Here is an 18,325-nt window from a genome sequence, read left to right as displayed (position 1 = left end):
TCTAAGGAGAAGAGGCTCGCAGAAGCAGGGATGTGATGGTTGCTGAGTGAGTGGGTGAGCGGCTGGCTGAATGATGCAGACGAGAGAGAGAGAAGTAGCCGTCCGGTCGAGTTTGGGGGTAAGTCTGGCGACAGGATGCTCCAAGATTCAATAAGACGTATGAGAGGAAATAAGCTGATGGACTCGAGCCAAGGATCTGGGTTGGACAGAATGGTAGTCTGCACTACTGTAGCAACTATATGAAGCAGTTTAACAATGTTGGTATTGTATGCGAACGGCGTCATATAGCGTTTTGTTCTTGGTCGCCGCCTGGCTTCTTATTCAACTCACAATCCAATCTATTCAATCAAGCACAAGGGTCAATTTTTGGAGGTTCCAGCACAGCAGGCCAGCAGGGGAGGGAGTGGCACTCCACCAGCCACACGCCCCAAGTTTTTCTCATAGCGAGGGGCCCTGTTCAGCCAGTCATTTGCTGACGGTTCCGAGTGGGACCCCCATCTAGGGGGAGTCCCAGTCGAGGTTCCAGCGAGCCAGCATGCCCAGGCCAGGACGGAAGAGGCTTAGCGAGCCATCTGGCAAGGTTTGTCCTCCAATCAAAGTGCCTAAATCCGCGACCATTCCGTTTATGGGGCCATTCTGGCAGCCCCCCATTTCCCCTTGCGGGTTGCATGCATGGGAATTTGGAAAGGGCGCATACGTAGCTCTCCGTGGAACTTGTGACGATCGAACAGACGTCAAGACATGCGAAGCTTCACTTCAACCGTCTAGACGACTTGCACTACTACCTTAACTCAACCTCCCGGCAGTCGCCACGTACTATCTGCTGTGTCTACACCAAGAACGTTCGACTATCGAGTAGCACCTGTCCCTCGTCAGTGCTGGCCCAGCCAGATACCCTTGATCAAAAGGTGTGTAGCTTGACGTCCCCATCAATCCAGCTCCTTCGTTACATAGAGGTTCCCAAAAATTGCGACACCCCTCGGCTTCCCACCTGGAGGTCTTGTGAACTGCTAGCATCTCGAATTCTTCATCCTCTATACCATGCGACTTGGCTATTCTTCGAGTTTCGTCCCCACCGACGAATGGCCATTTGCCCGCGAGAGTCGGAACATCGTGCCAACCTAATTGATTCCAATGCCAGCTTGCTGACCATCTCCAATTGCACAGAGCGCACCACTTCCCCGGTAATTCGTCATGGCTTCCAAGAAGACCAAGACCAACAACGAGCTGGACGAGCTCTTCTCCTCGCTCGGGGACGACGCCGGCCCCAAGAAGAGCCACCCCAAGCCCAAGACCGTCGCCTCCAAGGTCCGAGGAGCCGACCAAGCCGAGAAGGACAAGGACATCCTGGCCGAGCTGGAGAACCAGCTGGGCGACCAGCCGCCCGCCCGGCCGCGCACGCCGCGCCTCAACAAGGATGCGGCCGGCTCCAAACGAACGAGCACCCAGACCCCGCCGCCAGGCCGCCCGTCCGAGGACAGCAAACCCGCCGCCGCCGCGGCAAACCTACCCCGCAAGTCGGCCGACAGCGCGCGCTCACTGCATGCGAGCTTCACCCCGAGCGCCACGAGCTCCGACCTCCAAGACGCCGAGAAGAAGGGCACCGTCGAGCAGCAGGATGCTGGCGCGCCCGCTGCTGGCGGCGGATGGTGGGGAGGCATCTTTGCGACCGCCACCGCTACTGCTTCGGCCGCTATAAAACAGGCCGAAGTCGTCTACAAGGACATCCAACACAACGAGGACGCGAAGAAGTACTTGGAGTCGGTCCGTGGCAATGTTGATGTTATCAGGGGCTATGGTGAGTTTCCTTGCATGTCTGATTTCTTGCCCAAGTTCTGGTGTCGAGCGTAAAGTGCAATTGCTGTTACTTTCTGCCTTGCATATGCGACTCGCATCTCTACTCTTTCCGTCTATTACGTCTATCTCGGATAGTCTTGTTGGGCTTGGCTTTTTGATCCCTTTCTCCCCTCGCCATGCTCGTATGAATCGAGACTAATTATGCCTTTCTATTCTAGGCGACGAACTGCGACACCGAGCTCTACCTACTTTTACCAACATCTTGCATACTCTTGCGCCGCCCATTTCGTCGCACGAGCGCCTACTGATTCATATTACACATGATCTTGTGGGCTACCCCTCGCTGGATCCATTGGTCTATGGTGTCTTCAGCCGTGTCATGTCTCAGGTTGAGGGTGGTGACCTATTGGTTGTGCAACGCGGCCACGAAAGCACGGCCCGGCGCCCCTCGGACGCCCACTACCGAGGCTCGGCCTCCTCTGCCGGCTGGCGCGACGGGCCATGGTGGCGGCAGGTAGACATTCCCCGCGATCTTGGCACCATCAAGGGTCTAGTCGAGGGTACGAAGCTTTGCCGGGTCTCTGCCGAGAGCTATGCCCACGACTACTTTTCTGCCGACGGTGGGATCGTAGAAGCTCAGAGGCGTGCCCTGGAGCCAGTTGACGAGAGCAACCCTGTCCGCACCAGCGACATCTTCCTTGCTGTCCAGGCCATCACGGTCGAGGCTGATGAAGCTCTGTTCACCGGCAGCACGGCTGGCGAGAAGGAGAAGGCCGAGAGCCCTGTGGCTGACGAATCCAGCGATGCTCAGATCTGTTTCGCCATCTACGTGTTCGACCCCGTCCACGAGATCACCTACAGCACCGTCAGCCAGAATATCCCGGCCAAGTGGATACGCTGGCTCGATGCGGCCAGCCCGCTCACCCCGGCCAGTGGCGAGTCCGAGGGCCAGCAGGGCGGCTTCCACGACTTGATGAACGTGCCCGACGAGATCCGCGAGATTGTCGAGAGCGGCGGCGTCGACCCTCGCGAGTGGGTGGCCGAGTGGGTAGAGGAGGCGCTCCGCCTGAGTGTCGGCATCGTTGCTCAGCGATACGTGGCCAGGCGCATGGGTGTTGGCGATGGCGGTCTCGGCAAGGGTAAGCAGAGGATGGAGGATGTCGTCGAGGATGGTGGTGGCGAGGCTGCCAGGGCTGGGTTGATCTGAGATCAGTCTTGATATCTCTCATTCCTTCTTCTGTATGGTTTCTGTTTTCGGAGTGTCGGGAGTTATCATGGTTGAACCCCGTTCTTTTGTGTTTTTGTTCGCTTTCATCATCCAAGTGCAACACCGAATACACACAGCAACACAAGGTACGGTGTTTTTTATCTGATCTCCTCTACGTCATCAGCTTTGTCAGGATCTTGTCTCTATCTCCCTGCTCGGCCAGACCGAGGATTGATGAAAGTGGCAACAAATGCTTTTGAACTACGATCTTGACCAAACACCCTCCCTTTCCGTGACTTGTGTGATTGCTACGACGCAAACAACCTGATCAGCTGTCTGCTTGCATTGGTCTTTTTCACGTTCAAGCTCTAATACTAGGTTGTTCCTAGGACGATTTTGAATTCTTCATCAGTGATGAGTTTGCTGACTATCAATTCGCAGAAACCACCGGATGTTTGTTCCTCCTGTCTTACCACGCCACATGTTGTCGATTTGTACTTATGTCGTACAACTTCTCTATACGTTTTGTAGGTGTATACCACCAGCTCATTCTGTCGCCGTCCATATCGTCGCCAGTCGTCCTACAACTGCGTCAAGTCAATTGACAGATGCGAGGAAATAACTACCTAAGTCGCAGCAACCAGGTTGAATCATGACAATGGATCGGACCGGCTCCACGTCGTCGACCACGCCAAGTGTGAGGGCCATGCGAGAGTTTTACGCGCCTTGGGTTACCCAGGACCGGCACGGCCGCGGTATCGTCAAAGGAGGACGGGCCGTCAAGATCTCATTACCCTCCTTCTCCTCTCCATGCCCGATTCGTGGCCGAGGTACAGCCGCAGAAGCAGTGGGAGTGTTGTCACGGTCTGGATGGCCCCTTACTGCCCGAGCGAGACCGTTTCTCGATGAGGAGATCGGCGGCACCGTGGTTCTGTCGCCGGCAATAACCAATGCTTCTTCGTCTTCGTCATCCTCGGGTGGTAAGGAGCCGGTAGTACATACGTCGACATCGCAGGTGGCTGGGAAAGGGGAAAGTAGTAGTCGCCACATGCCGCGACAGGTTCGCCATCTCCCGTCGCAGTCTTTCTTCGATGGAGACGATTCGATCGACAGCCGGGAGAAAGGGGGACAATGGTGGCGGAATGGGCTTTCCTTCATCGGGATTTCGAACAGGAACATATCAGCGAATCCTCCTCAGGAGGCGGAAAAGAATACACCTACATGGTATGGCTGCCACCATCACCAACACCATCGTCCCCAAATGCCCCGGGCCAAGCGAGTCGTCGCTGCATTGAAAACAAGGCCCGGCAAGTTACTAGTAGTCGTGGTGGTTGCTGTTGTATTACTCTTGGCGGTCTTTCTGGTCGTGTTCCTGTGGGTGATCCATCAAGATCATCACGATGAGCGACACGGGGGAGATATGGCTCCAACGCCCACGCCCACGTCTATCGGAGGCGGGGCCAACAATACTAGTGATACTACTACTACTACTACTACTACAAGTACGACACGCACCGCTGTTATATTACCTTAGTGAAAACCCACGCAAGCACCATAGCTTACATACCTACTATTTAGTGTCTACTCCAGTCGTTAGTCAATCGGAAACGTCTTCCACAACCAGGCAGTTGGTCATCATAACCATGATGAGTATATCGGGGCCAGGATTCACAAGTACAAGAACAACAATAACAGTCATACCAAGCACCACCTTCGCCACACTACCACCCCCAACCTCCGAGGATGCGCCGTCGCCAAATACGGCGACGCAGAACAGCTCCCCGCCGCCGCCAGCCTCGACACACACTGAGCCAGGGTCGAGCCACCCTCCTACAGCTGCCTCCACTTCTACTTCTACTTCTACTACCACTACGACTACTGCCGATATGACCTCCGCCACGCTGGCCGACGCCCCCGAATCATCCGTCCGGGTAGGCGACATATCCATCCCCGTAACGGCGACGACGGTCACCATCGGCATCACCCCGGTTCCGTCAGGCGGCCACAAGGCCAATACCATCACCACCACCGTCAACGACCCGTCGCCGCTGCCGCTGCCGCTGTCGTCATACCGGTTAGCCCCGCCGCCTCCTAGGGGCGGCGGCGGAAGCACGACCACCATGATACGAGACCCCAGCACTGACGGCGGCGGCGACGGCGACGGAGGAAACCGGATACACCGCCCGACGACAGTCACTGATACTTCCTTGCCGGCCCTGCCGCCTTTGCCGCCTGGCTGCGTCCGTTACGGTTGCAAGGAGCCGCCGCTGGATCTGGATGCGTAGTTGGGGCTGTCATGGCTATTGCTGGTAAGAGATTCAAATAAAATAAAAATAGAAAAAAAAAGTTTAAGGAGAGCGCATGTGGCGTCGGGTCGGGGGAGGCTTGCGCGGGGTGAGCGGGCAGGCGGACGGGCCCTGACGGATGTTGGGGTAGGAAGGCTGCACGATTAGCTACTTCACAACTAGACTAGACTTGACTCCGCAGCTTCAATGTAACTATCTAAGATATGGTATCTTACCTTTGCATGATGTGACGATGAGCTGTAGCTGGTGGTGCTTCCAGCTGTGCATGAGTATTTGAACAAGCCACGAAACTGCGAAGTGGTGTTGGCCAAGGAAAAGCTGCCGGCACAAAGACCTTTTTGGCCATTTCTGCGTGCAGTAGTTACCTTAACCGATGTACTACCGCCAAGCTATCAGGTCTCCTAAAAGAAGCCGGCCTGGCGAGATCGACTGGGTTTTACAAGGATTACGGTTAGAAGCCGAGGTGGCAGACATGGCTTGGTGGATCAGGACAACACTGGCGTTCACGTAAGTCAAACACACACAAAAGAAAGAGGAATCACTACGAAACAAGGCCTAACTACCGGCGTCCATCCGCCCAGATTCCCGTTCCCGTTTGCCTCTCCGTAAATGAATGAGCTTTGGTCGGGCAGCAACATTCCTGGTTTGGTTGGTCCGGGCCTCTCCATGCCACCTCTGGAAAGCCATCCTTGCCCTCAGCATAGACGGCATCGTCATCATCATTTCGGCTTATAAGCCAAAGCCGGCTTCTCATGCGACGAAACGGCCTCCGACGCCGCTCCCCCAAACCCAGCCTCCCCACTATCATCCTCCGCCCCACCATGATGCGGCAAGACAGCGTGCGCCGCGACCTCCCCCTTCGGCTCGCACGGCACCGTCGGCTCCGCGCCCTCGGCGCGGCGGTGGCGCGGGATCAGCCTGTCGTAGTAGCGGGGCGCGACGCAGCCAACTATAATCAACACCATGCCGATATGGGCCAGCGTGAAGCCCGTGATCATCAGCGGGTCATACCGCAGCGCGTAGAACTCCGGGTACGCGAAACTGAAGATGATGGCCAGGATTGGCCCGCTGACGTACCGCAGCAGCACGGGCAGGAAGGCTGGGATGTTCCAGTTGCGGCCGCCGCCCACAACGATGTTGAGGTCGCGGCGGAGTTGGTTGCCCTGGGTGGGTATACACGTTAGTAGTTGTTACTGAAATATGCTGGGAGATTTCCGGCTTACAGAGTAGAAAGCCAAGAACCAAAACTTGCTGGTGACCTTGGCCCTCCCCAGGACCCCAGGGACAGGCACGCTCGGCGTCAACTTCATAGTAGCCAACGCCGTCGCAACAACACAGCAAGCGACGTAGAGCCCGATCCCCGCCGCCGCGCCGAACTCGGGGCGTCCCATTCCGTGCGCGACCGAGACGCCGACGACCTGCCCGCCGAGGTAGCCGAAGTTGTAGACCAAAAACGCGGGCCGGCCCGTCTGGGCCACGACATCGTCCCAGCGGTACACGGTGGTGGCGCTGACGACCTCGGACCAAACGACGAAGATGAGGGCGACGTTGTTGATCCAGCGGTCGATGCCGTCGAGCATGTAGTAGCCGAACTCGGTGCAGTAGGGCAGGCACATGAGGAAGGACAGGATGGTCAGGAACGTCACGATGACGGGGCGCGAGTACTTGATGCCCGAGTCGACCAGCAAAGTGGCCGTGGCGTCGAGCATGACAAAGGCGGAGCTAAAACCCAGCACTACGAGCGTGAAAAACAGCAGCACGGCCCAGAAGTTGGCGCCCGGCATCTGGATCACGGCCTCGGGCAGCGTCAGGAAGCCGACGACGAAGGCGCCGAGACGCTCGCCCTCCTGGGGCCAGCGGCGCAGGAACCCCACCACCCCAAACACGGCGAAGGCCGCGAAGTTCTCGAAGAGCACATTGCTACCACAAATAAGGATGGCGTCCATGACGGCGTTGGAGTGCTTGGCGTTGTACGATGCGTACGACGTGAAGTAGCCGAAGCCGATGCCGGTCGAGAAGAAGACTTGGCCGACGGCCGTCTGCCACACGGCGCCGTCGGCCAGCTGGTCGGACCGCCACGTCGCCCACAGCAGCCTGACGCCCTCGCGCGCGTTGTCGAGTGAGAGGGCGCGCCCGACCAGGATCACGGTCGTGCAGATGGGCAGGCCCATGGTGAAGTAGACGACGCGGCCCGTGAGCCCGACGCCGCGGAAGATGGACACCCAGATCAAGAACCAGATGAAGATGCTCCACGCCACCGTCTCGCCGATCAGCTTGGTGTTGGGGTACTGCGTGAAGGACAAGACGGAGCCGCCGCCGTCGGGCGAGAGGCTGCCCGCGACCGGGTCCGGGTTTGCGACGACGTCATTGTTATAAAAATCGTTGAGGCGGCCCTCCCACGGCAGCGGGCTGGTGAAGGAGTTGCGGAAGTAGTTCATGATCCAGGCCAGGTTGACGGTGAAGTACTGGACGACGATGAAGCTCACAAAGACGGGGCCGAGGCCGACGCCCTTGAGGCGGCGGTGCACGTTGTGGAAGGCGACGACGGTGCCGCCGCGATAGGCCTGGCCGATGGAGATCTCGAGGATGAGAGCGGGGATGGCGATGACGAAGACGGCCAGCAGGTAGGGGATGAACCACTGCAGGCCGTAGTTGTTGTACACGACCGAGGGGTAGCGCAGCAGGTTGCCCTGGCCCGCGCACCCGCCCATGGCGGCCAGCAGGAAGGCGGCGCGCGAGGGCCACTGGTCGCGCCCGTCGTCCGAGGACTTGGACGGCGGCGGGAGGATCCAGTTGCCGGCCTTCTTGACGGGTTGGAGGAGCCCCATGATGTGATATAAAAGAAAGAGAGATAGAGCAAGCCTTCTTTCCTTCCTTCCCTACCTCGCCCCGGCTGGCTTGTGCTGGGTGGGTGGTGGTATTAAGTCGTGGGGTAAGCTATTACTGCTGGCGCATTTCACTTACACACGGGGTCACCAAGAAAGGTTAAGAATTTTAAGGTTAAATAGAGCGCAATGCATGAGAGAAATCAGGTAGGTAAGAGTCACCAGGGAGAGACAGAGAAACGCGCTCGTGGTGAACCGGCTGCACGGGTGGTACTGGGCTAGGCGCACCTTTTTGTATGGACACCCATCCTCGCGCTGCCTTCACCTTAGGTGAGGAGGCAATCCAAGGTCAAGTACTCCGTACATGCAAATCGGTCGATAAGGAAATTATAACATTTGATTGCGCAATTGCAAAATTGGAGTGCTGGTCAACGGCCTGGGGTGATGGTGGTGGGTTTGGATGGCATGTTGGTGCATTTTGTAGCTTGGCAATGAACGCGCCGAGACGCTATTCCCAATGCCTGCGCCAACGTTGCTCCAGTATCACTGGCGGGCACAGGCAGCTGACAAAATTTTGCCAGTAAGCTCAGCGTCGTACTAATAGAAGCAAAAGCTTGGAAAGGATTTGTTCCAGGTTCAACCGCCATAAAGTGACAGACACCACGCGGTTGCGATGGAAAGCCAAGACGAGGGTGGAGATCGACGTCACCGCTAGCCGTTGACGCTCGTTGCATTTGCCGATTTCCGCGTCTCAGCATCTTGGCAGTATAACCGATGTCTTGGGAGCAGCAAGGAAGACTCTGATCCTGGATTCGGCTGATTTAACGAACGCCGCGCTGTGGTTGCTGTGGTGGTTGGCTTGGTACATGAGGCTGGCAGATAATGGTGGATTTCCTGCGAATTAGAATTGCTTCGAAAATGTTAGGCTGTAGGGACTGTCAGCTGGGTAATTAATTGTATTTGCTTGTGAAAACTGATCGCTTTTGTCCTTATATGTACATCTCTGCTCCTTTGGCTTCACTGGGTTGTTCTTCCCAAGGGACTTGCCGAGGGGTGATCCTTCCCAACAGAGAGGGCTTGATGCTCAAGTCTCCAAGCCGTGATGGATCACCCGAACCCTTGTATCAAACGCGAGCGCTTTCTGTGAGTATATACTATATAGGACCTCAGCTGTGTCCATCCTCAGCGACTTATACAGAGCACAGAGTGGAGCCAGCTATGAGGCCCTTGCAGCAACCAATCAACGTCAACAAAATGACCAGTCTCTTTCTAGAAAGCGTAAGTCAATTGCAGGAGATCCACATGCATCGACTTCCTGTTGGTGAGCAGGCAGCTTGGATAAAGAAGACAGCCATGATTGATGGCAGGAGGAACATCAAAGTGTCGCCAAGAGAGAATCAGGAAATAATAAAATTGGTGCAGCAAGTGACTGAAACAATGCCTATTAGCAAACAACCCCTAAACACCATCCTGTCGAGAACTCCGTTGTAATGATACACAAAGAGACCAATGTTCCGTGAAAAGGTCGTATCAACGTGGCACTACTCCGAACTGTCGGGTGAGTAGATGCCTGGGTATCAATGAAAAGACATCACGGCCAATAGTTGAACCGTGCGTTGGGGAGGAAATCCTAGTCCCTGGCCGCCGTCTCGGTCTCATTCTCTTCTGCCGCCTTCTCGGCTGGAGCAGGTGACTTGGCCAGGCTCTTGTCCTTGTTTGATTCATCCACCTTTGACGGCTCGTCAACCTCCATGGCGTCATCCGCAGCAAGCTCTGATGGCTTGTCGGGGAAGGTTGCTCCTTAGCCTTAGTGGCCTCGGTAGGCTTTGCGCCTGATTCCGAGGGCGCCTTTTCTGTAGCAGTGGATACCGTAGGCGCATTGTCGCTGGAGGACGCATCCTCTTTGGCGGGCTCTGGCTCTGTGGCAGCAAATGCTTCCTGCCCTGTGGCCGCAGCGGGGACCTCAGGCTTTACTGATCCCTTCTTAGCACCCTCTTCTTTCACAGCATCGGCCTTGGGCTGTTCCTCGGCTGCTGGCTCGTCCATGTCCACATCGCCGTCGTTGTCCAGCTTGGCAGAGTCCTGTTGGGCTTCTTTAAGCTCCTCCTCTTGTGCACTGATACCAGCGGCCTCTTCCTGCACCTCCTTCTCGGCTTCGGGAGCGGGCTCAACATCCATGGTATCATCCGTCTCCTTAGACTTGATGACGCTGTCGTCGGCGGCACCATTGACGGGAGTAGGTGCGCCACTGTCCTCGTTCGCATCGGACTTGGGGTAATCTTGGAAACGTTTGGGGCCGCTAGTGCGAGAGATACCATTGGCTCGGTCGATATCTTCATGATCGCTATCCTCGTACTCGTTGGCCTTGTCGATATTTTTATCCCACCGTCGCTCCGTCATGCGCACATCCTTGTTTTCGTCCTCGTCAAGGTCGTCGAGCTCTGCTTCCTCTTCGTCCGTCATTGTACCGCCGAAATTGCCAGGGATGTCTTGCATCTGCACCGAAGGTACGTGAGCAGTTCGTTTCAGGTTTTCGACCAGCTGATTCTTGATCTTCTCGAGGTACTCCGGGCTGTTGGCGTTCTCCATGTTAGAAGAACGGACGTCAAGCGCGTAGTCGGGGCCATAGTACTATAGAAAGGTTAGCATGTGCAAAGAACAAATGAAGGGCTGTTGAGGCCTACTTCGTAGTATTCATTAAATGGTAGAGTGCGCTCCATCGGCGCATCCACCAATAAACCCGTCTCGAATGCCCAGGTGCGCGCAACATTGCGCATGGTATAGCCGCCGCCACCCAAGACCAAGGTAGGCAAGTTGAAACTCTTGACGTATTTGACACAGTTCGAGTGACCGGCCATACTCAGGTTGAAGCAACCAAGACGATCGCCTGACAGACTGTCACCACCGCATTGCAGGACAACAGCGTCGGGAGCGAAATACTCCATAACACTTGCAATGACAGGTTCGAAAATGGACTTGTACGATGCGTCGTCGATTCCGTCTCGGAGGGGGCAATTGACGGCGTAGTGCTTGCCCTGGCCAATGCCAATATCTCTAAGCTCGCCAGTGCCAGGGAAGTATTCGCCGTATTTGTGGAAGGAGACAGTCATAACTCGATCGGTGGTGTAGAAAGCTTCTTCGACACCATCACCATGGTGGACGTCGATATCGATATATAGGACACGCTTGTTGAAACGCAACAACTCGAGGATGCCGAGGACAATGTCTGCGATGGGATGATGAGAATCTGTGTATCCGCAGCAGTAGGTTAGGGAGCTTACCATTCACGTAGCAGAAGCCGCTAGCTTCGCTCTTCTTTGCGTGATGCAGGCCTCCGGCCCAGTTGACGGCGATGTCGCATTTTTGACGGTTCAGCCGGGCGGCGCCTTCCATGCTGCCGCCGGCACTGATGCCGCAGAATTCGAAGAGGCCGTCGAAGACGGGACAATCGTCGCCCACGTTGAATTTAGTCTGTTCGCGTTGGAAGTTGTCCATGTTCTCGGGGCTGACCTTCTGCAGGAAGTCGATGTACTCGTCGGTGTGGAACTGGGTCATTTCGAGTCGCGTGGCAGGCTTTGCGCGGTAGATCTCCATCTTCTTGTAGACGCCATAGTTCATAATCAGACTGTGGGCCAGTCGTATGCGATGCGGCTTCATGGGATGGCCGGCGACGTAGGCGAAGTTTCCAATGTCCGAATCGTAAAAGTAGGCGACCTTTTTCGAGGAGGGAGTGCCAAGCGCGATGCCATTGGTATTGGCGTCAACCGGCGCTGCGTGCGCCATGGCGAGGTTGGTTCGTAGAGATGGAGGGCGTTGCAATATTTGAAACTGTATGCAAAGGAGGGTCACCGCAGTAGTGACTGGGGGAAATGTGGTGGTGTGTTGCCGGTTGTGGTGTCACACGATTAATGATGGGAAAAGACGGATGGACGGATGGTGGGAGGAAAGCTCGAGCACTTTCTTGTCGCCAATTGACCACCGGCGCGAGGCTGGTGCCTGGCACATCTCGAATCTAGAAGGGTGGGACTTGATCAGGGATAGTCTAAATGGGGCTGTTTGATTGGTTTGACAACATCTTGGCCATAGCCTTGTCGCAGAAAGCTTATCAAGACAGTTGGATTATGGCATAATCGATAAGAGCATACGATTTATCGATAAGATCGAAACGAGCCACACTTAACCTACGCCATATTCGAGCCACTTGAGTCACATTCATTATTCTGTTGCATAATTCGTTTGTCGAGTCAAACAACCACCTGAGAACATGGAAATTATTGTATGTTCAGTGTGTAATATGGACTCAATGGCTTGAAAGACAGGATAGGAAAATATTTTGGGGTACAAAAGTTCACAAAATCATCCATCCCATTGCCCAATGTCTTCGATATCCTCAGCTTACCAAAAGCCGCTGTGCAAGTCCCCCTGCGACTGCCCCCATCGCCAGGTCTTTCCAGACTCTGCTGCAAACACTTCCTCTGGTGCCGTAATATTGGAATGGCAGTCTCTTTTATTGTGTTGAAAAGAGGGCCTGGTCTAATATCGAAGATCATGGGACGCTGCTCCCGACTTCCTCAACAAGTGTCGAGCCTACGCCAGCAGTATCCCATGTATCACGGCGGCTCATGTCTTCCGTTTGTTTGGTTCGGGTCGTCTCTGGTGCCAAACGTGCCCATGCATATACAAACACTGGCGAACAAGCCTGACAGCAGTAGAACCTAACCTCGGAGGAATCACTTACGAGTGCTCTAGGAAATTAGCAGTCTGTGAACTTGGCGGTACACATCTTCCCACGAAGACCGCGGGTGCACGTCAAGCATCTCCAGCTCATGAGTTTGATGATTGACATGCATCGGTTGCGAGTCGTGTTCCGGACCATCCGTTCCAGCAAGGGTGAAGTCACCCATTGTCCTCCGTTTGGGTTGACGGTAGTTTTGCCTGCCGCTGCTTGCAAGGCATCAAAACCAAGTTGTGAACTAGCGCGTCAGTGGAATGGCCAGTTCTTCCTTTGCTGAGCAGATGATAACTTTCCAACACTACCCCCAATATCGCCGGGGTCTTGGAGGAAGCTCAAGTCCATCCAAGAAGCACTGCCACCCAGTTGCTGCGGCGTGTACTTGGCACGTCAAATAGCTTGGCCTCCTTGGCCCTCTCCAGTCCGTGCAGTGCATCTAAAAGCCTTCTCACCGGCTTTCTTGGCTGGTGGCCTAGAGAGGGGTCGCACAAGCAGTCATAGATGCCAAGATGCGCTACCTCGACCAAGAGATCTGAGGAGGGAATGGGTGGGATGCCAAGCTGATATTGTATTTTTTCGTCGCCTCGAGTTACCGCTTAAGGGACCGCGATGGGCGGAGATCTCCAGCTGCGCAACAGGATACTTTGATCAGCTTATGCCACTTCAATCTCGTCCTGCAGTCTTCGGAATTCCCGGAGCCACTCACTCCGTAGGCTGCATGCGCCATCATCGACACGCGTCGAGGATCTCTTCCGGCCGCTGGAAGACATCCGGGCATCCCCTCTTCACGGAGTTTTCCTGCAATGGTATGTTGGTACCGGCTCCTCGCCGAGTCGAGAACTCCATGCATGATGCACCAATCGGCGCCAGGGGTCTCGGCTGTTGGGCTATTTGGAATCCACGTTGACCGACCAGGTACTACGCTAGTAGATTGGAGGCTTCCGGTAGATCAGACGGGTAGTAAACCATCTGCTGGCCAACAACACTCAGTCACATGATGAAACATACCCACGATGGGGAGACTTCCGCAATTATCTGGATGGCTAGACGTGCTACCCCAGGGCCTAGACCCTAGGGTCGATCGGCATCCAAGCTTCAACTCTATTAAATCAGCATGGCAGTGATGACGTTCCACCCCCGCAAACGGCGCAAGGGAAAGGAGGGAGGGGGGATGGGGGGAACAACAACATGCCCAGGGGACAAGCAGCTGATGTTGGTCGTTGGCCGTTTGTGGTAAAAACAAGGTTGGCCCTAGGCCGTTCTAGAGCATATTGGCGAGAGCACTCTATCCCAAACGTGCTAATCCCTGGCCGACGGGTGGGGACTCTGGGGAAATGGGACAACGGAAGACGAGGCCCGTGGCGGTGATAGGCTATGCCATTCCTCATCGACTTACCGAAACCCTAAGCGGCCAAAACCTCGATCGGACAGAAACTGGCCCCCTTGGCAACTTCCAGGCTTCGTCGGCATTGCCTGATAGGACTTCATATTTACTTGGTGGTTTCCTGATCGAACCGACCTCTTTCATGCGGTAGGGCTTGGCGCAACGTTTTTACAGTTCAAACTAATCCGCTATATGAAACGCTCTGATAGCTGATGGGTGCCCAGGATGCGTCATGCTTGGCTGAACATGCCGTCCCGTCTCCAGATACAGCCTTTGGGCCCTGCGAACCCATTTGATATTGGCAGGCATGGAGTAAAATCCGGGGAAGAGGAATCTCGTTCGCCAAGGCGAACATCGCCCTCTCGATTACGTTTTCGTTCGCAATAGCATCATAGCAAACCTGCTTCTCGGTCAAGCTGATTTCGTCGAATGTAACCTGATATTGCCGGTGTTCTGGAATCCAGCTGTGTTGGGCTGAATCTCGTCGTCTATTTCATCTCCTCCTCGTCCCGCCCTCCATCTCAATATTTCCTTCCTCATCATCCTCTCAGCTTGCTGCTCATCAATACTACTCTCCTCACAATTTCAAAGTAGATCATTTCGGACTGCGACGCGCGCGCAAGCTTCCATTGTTGAAACATCGTCTCCTGTTCCAGCATCTACTAGGATCACCCTAGCGCCACGCTCAGATCCATAACTCCCTTACCACAAACATCCCTGCTTCTTTTGATATAGTCACTTCGTTTTCCTTCGAGCCTCGCCATGAAGTACACAACATTCACAGTTGCTTCGCTGCTCGTGGCCTCCTTAGCAAACCCGGTCCCACGCCCTGACGGTGACGGTGGCGTAGAGCCGGAGAAGGCAGGCCGCATCAAGCCTAGGCAAGCGCCTCCACCACCTCCGGGTGCACCCCCAGGGGGCCCGGGGGGTCCTCCACCTCCGGGTGCTCCGCCGGGTTCTCCGCCGGGTGCCCCTCCAGGAGCTCCAGGGGCACCACCGGGAGCACCACCGGGACCCCCTGGGGCACCACCGGGACCACCCGGCTTTGCTCCTGCACCTCCACCAGGGGCACCACCGGCACCTGGTTTCGCACCTCCTGCGCCGGGCGTACCAGGGGCCCCGCCAGACCCGAACGCACCTGCTCCACCGCCTGGCTTCGCACCACCAGCACCAGGGGCTCCGGGAGCGCCGGGCTTTGCGCCTGCACCTCCAGTAGGAGTACCGCCAGCACCGGGGGCACCTGGAGCACCGGCACCACCAGGTGCACCACCAGGTGCCCCGCCGGCCCCCGGTTTCGCGCCCGCGCCCCTTCCACCTGACCAAGGCGTACCTCCAGCACCACCAGCCGGAGTTCCGGGAGCACCAGCACCTCTACCAGTCGCAGGCGCACCTGTTCCAGCACCTGTTCCAGTACCTGGTGTAGCACCCCCAGCACCTGGCGTAGCACCTCCCGCACCGGGCCTAGCACCTCCAGCTCCGGATGCCGGTGCACCAGCAGCCCCCCCCCCTCGACACAACCGTGCCCCCCGAGCCGGTAGTACAAGGAGCCGGCAATGACCCCGCCAACACGAATCAACTAAACACGGTCCCGGCCGTCAGCCGGGCCGAGATGGCCACCGACACCAACAGTGGCGGCGCACACCCCTACGGCCGGTCTTACACTGCGGCGATGGTCGTTGCGATGGGAACAGCAGTGTGGGTCTTGGTGTGTTAGCGGGATTCACTGGAACGTCGTTTATGTGAGGTAGCTCTACAGATTGCTTCTTCTTTTTGTTTTTGTTTTTCTTTTGTTTGCTATGATATACACGAAATTGATGAGAACTTGATGATATAGTTGAGCGTTGTGTATTTTCCCCCTCCCCCCTTCTGATCAATCGCTATTATTGCTTGCTTATTTCCCGAGGAAGAAAGGGGGAAGCGATGTTTTGATATTTGGCTTAACACGTTCGCATGAAACATTTGGAAGCCGCTGGCGGAATTGTTTGGAATTGGTCCTGTCAAGTATATTCAGGGTTTCTTTCATCATGTCTCACGTCCTTCGCTGACGAGTTTGGCTTGCAAATATTTGTACCATTATAGCTGTCGCTTACTCAATAAACCATGATTTACAGCGCCTAGAGCGCGTTTTCTTCTTCCATTCTATCCCCTATCCCCTATCTCCGTGGCGCCACATTCGCCTACAGCCCATATCCAGAGTTGGTTCAGTTCACATATCTCGAATCATTATGATCCGAGTTAATGACTGGCAACATTTCAACGACTGCATAGTATCATGTTCACTGGTGTCGAATTTGAAATAGCGTTGACTTAATCTCTTCTCGATTTCTACCAGGTAATACCTATTTCAGTGGGTGCTTGCGTCACAAACAGGACGAACTTGCACTATTGTCCCAAATTCAAACCCACTTCCTACCATTTTCGAATAGCCGGCAATTAGAAAGATTCTCTCTTGATGTAGGGCTGCATAACCTCCAGGAACAAGAGGTGGCGGGCCTTGTCGCCGGTGAGTTCCAGGACCTTCTCGTACTCGGCGTCGCCGATGCGCTTCCAGAAGATCAGGAAGCCGGCCCAGGCGAAGTCGGCGAAGGTGAGATCCTTGCCTTCGAAGAGGGCGCCCTTGTCGGTGTTCACGTTCAGCAGGGCCGTGATCTGCTTCAGCTTGCCGCTCGCCTCGAGCTGCTGCCAGGCGTCGTCGCGGTCGGCGTCGGTCAGCTCGCTGGGCCGCTGGCCGAGCCCCAGGGCCTCGGCGCGCGTCGTCTGCCAAAACTCGTAGCTCGCCTTGTTGAGGATGCGCTCCGGCAGCAGGGAAAAGTAGACGCGCTTCAGGTCGCCCATGATGGCCGGCAGCAGGTCCTTCGACAGACGGTCGAAGGCGGGGGTCTCGATGCCCGCCAGCTTGGGCTCCGGGTACAGCTCCTCGAGCTTGTGGGCAATGGCGAGCGAGTCCTCCATATAAGAGCCATCGGGCAGGATGACGGTGGGGATGGTGTATGTGGTTTTGCCCTCGGGAAGCTTGACACTGGAGTGGGGTTGCATGTCAGTGCTGCTGGGTACGTCAGTAGGAGGGGCACTCGTTGCACCTACTGTTTTCTCAAGCCGAGGCTTAATGTCCGGGTATTCCAGCTGAAAAATAGGTTAATGATTGAGCGCAATCAGAATCTGGAGGCAGAACAGACTTACCCATTCGGTCTTGTAGTCAACCCCCTTGAAGTTGAGGTTCATTCGTGCTGGTCGAGCGTGGTCAGTGTTCGGTACTTAACTCCCAGGCGTTGACAGTGCGGGGTCCCTCACTTTTCCAGGGGTTTAGGGACCAGCAAGCGCAGCGGCCCTGACTCGGGAGGTCGAAGAGTGTAAGCTGATTGGCGGCCATGGTTCTTGGTAGTGGAACACGGGGCTGCAAAGAAGATAGATGTACGGATGATCGTGTCTGATGCTTGGTGTAGCAATTGGCTTGATTTGATGCGATGTACGGACAAGTCGTATAGTTTATGGAGGGAATGGAAACGGCCTGGCCTGATCGGGTCAATTAATAATGAGAAAGTCCCAGCTTGCTGACGAAGGGCGCGGGGTTGACAAGTGGAGCTCAAGAACAAATGCTATGTCATTGCTTGCCTCCAAACATTGCAAGCTGGTCTCCTTTGCCCAGCCACCGAGTATTGCTTTCTTTGGGACATTTCATATTATTACACTCCACTGCTATTTGAAGCTTTGCAGCTCTTTGACCAGGCGCCCATGGGTCGGTCGGGGTCGCACCTTATCGCCATTTTGAGTCTTGACTCCACGGCCAGAAAGCCAACAGCGCTGTCTTGGCGCGTCTCGGATTGCGAGGTACATGTCTGGTATATAAGTGCAGCCAAAGACCGTTCTCTCTAACCCCCGCGACAACATTCTATGCAACAAGAAGTCCATATTCCACCCGCACTTTCCAACGTTTTCTTGGCGGCGCTAACGTGGGAGTTGCAGTTGCTATCTTCAATGTTGCACCTCTTATGGTCCTTCCGGTAATAGCTATATATTATTGTGCAACTGATTAGCCTTCATCTCACGTCATGTTTGGAAGATCGGGTTCCCATC

General features: G+C 55.5%; 6 protein-coding genes across 6 annotated transcripts; 2 read left to right on the top strand and 4 right to left on the bottom strand.

Moving 5' to 3' along the window:
• Window positions 1-1,194: 1,194 nt before the first annotated feature.
• Window positions 1,195-3,004, top strand: PG994_008597 (uncharacterized protein; the record flags this gene model as incomplete). Its single annotated transcript, XM_066860006.1, has 2 exons — window positions 1,195-1,798; window positions 2,016-3,004. The coding sequence occupies 2 exons, from the start codon at window positions 1,195-1,197 to the stop codon at window positions 3,002-3,004; spliced, it is 1,593 nt and encodes a 530-aa protein (XP_066713595.1).
• Window positions 3,005-4,647: 1,643 nt separating this feature from the next.
• On the top strand, window positions 4,648-5,289 carry PG994_008596 (uncharacterized protein; the record flags this gene model as incomplete). The annotated part of the gene is made up of 1 exon (XM_066860005.1): window positions 4,648-5,289. One exon carries the CDS (start codon window positions 4,648-4,650, stop codon window positions 5,287-5,289), a length of 642 nt encoding a protein of 213 aa, XP_066713594.1.
• An 825-nt stretch (window positions 5,290-6,114) lies between these two features.
• PG994_008595 (SNF-domain-containing protein) lies at window positions 6,115-8,138 on the bottom strand (the record flags this gene model as incomplete). The annotated part of the gene is made up of 3 exons (XM_066860004.1): window positions 6,115-6,259; window positions 6,322-6,473; window positions 6,534-8,138. The coding sequence occupies 3 exons, from the start codon at window positions 8,136-8,138 to the stop codon at window positions 6,115-6,117; spliced, it is 1,902 nt and encodes a 633-aa protein (XP_066713593.1).
• Window positions 8,139-9,765: 1,627 nt separating this feature from the next.
• On the bottom strand, window positions 9,766-11,918 carry PG994_008594 (uncharacterized protein; the record flags this gene model as incomplete). Its single annotated transcript, XM_066860003.1, has 4 exons — window positions 9,766-9,915; window positions 10,005-10,766; window positions 10,820-11,361; window positions 11,417-11,918. The coding sequence occupies 4 exons, from the start codon at window positions 11,916-11,918 to the stop codon at window positions 9,766-9,768; spliced, it is 1,956 nt and encodes a 651-aa protein (XP_066713592.1).
• Window positions 11,919-14,919: 3,001 nt separating this feature from the next.
• PG994_008593 (uncharacterized protein) lies at window positions 14,920-16,325 on the bottom strand (the record flags this gene model as incomplete). Its single annotated transcript, XM_066860002.1, has 2 exons — window positions 14,920-15,712; window positions 16,285-16,325. 2 exons carry the CDS (start codon window positions 16,323-16,325, stop codon window positions 14,920-14,922), a joined length of 834 nt encoding a protein of 277 aa, XP_066713591.1.
• A 359-nt stretch (window positions 16,326-16,684) lies between these two features.
• PG994_008592 (glutathione S-transferase) lies at window positions 16,685-17,621 on the bottom strand (the record flags this gene model as incomplete). Its single annotated transcript, XM_066860001.1, has 3 exons — window positions 16,685-17,374; window positions 17,432-17,478; window positions 17,543-17,621. The coding sequence occupies 3 exons, from the start codon at window positions 17,619-17,621 to the stop codon at window positions 16,685-16,687; spliced, it is 816 nt and encodes a 271-aa protein (XP_066713590.1).
• Between the last annotated feature and the right edge of the window lie 704 nt (window positions 17,622-18,325).

Source organism: Apiospora phragmitis, assembly GCF_038363925.1.
Source record: "Apiospora phragmitis strain CBS 135458 chromosome Unknown utg000008l:1.0-3514335.0:1.0-3519231.0, whole genome shotgun sequence".
NCBI classification, from domain to species: Eukaryota; Fungi; Ascomycota; class Sordariomycetes; order Amphisphaeriales; family Apiosporaceae; genus Apiospora; species Apiospora phragmitis.
This window is presented reverse-complemented; position numbering and strand designations above follow the sequence as displayed.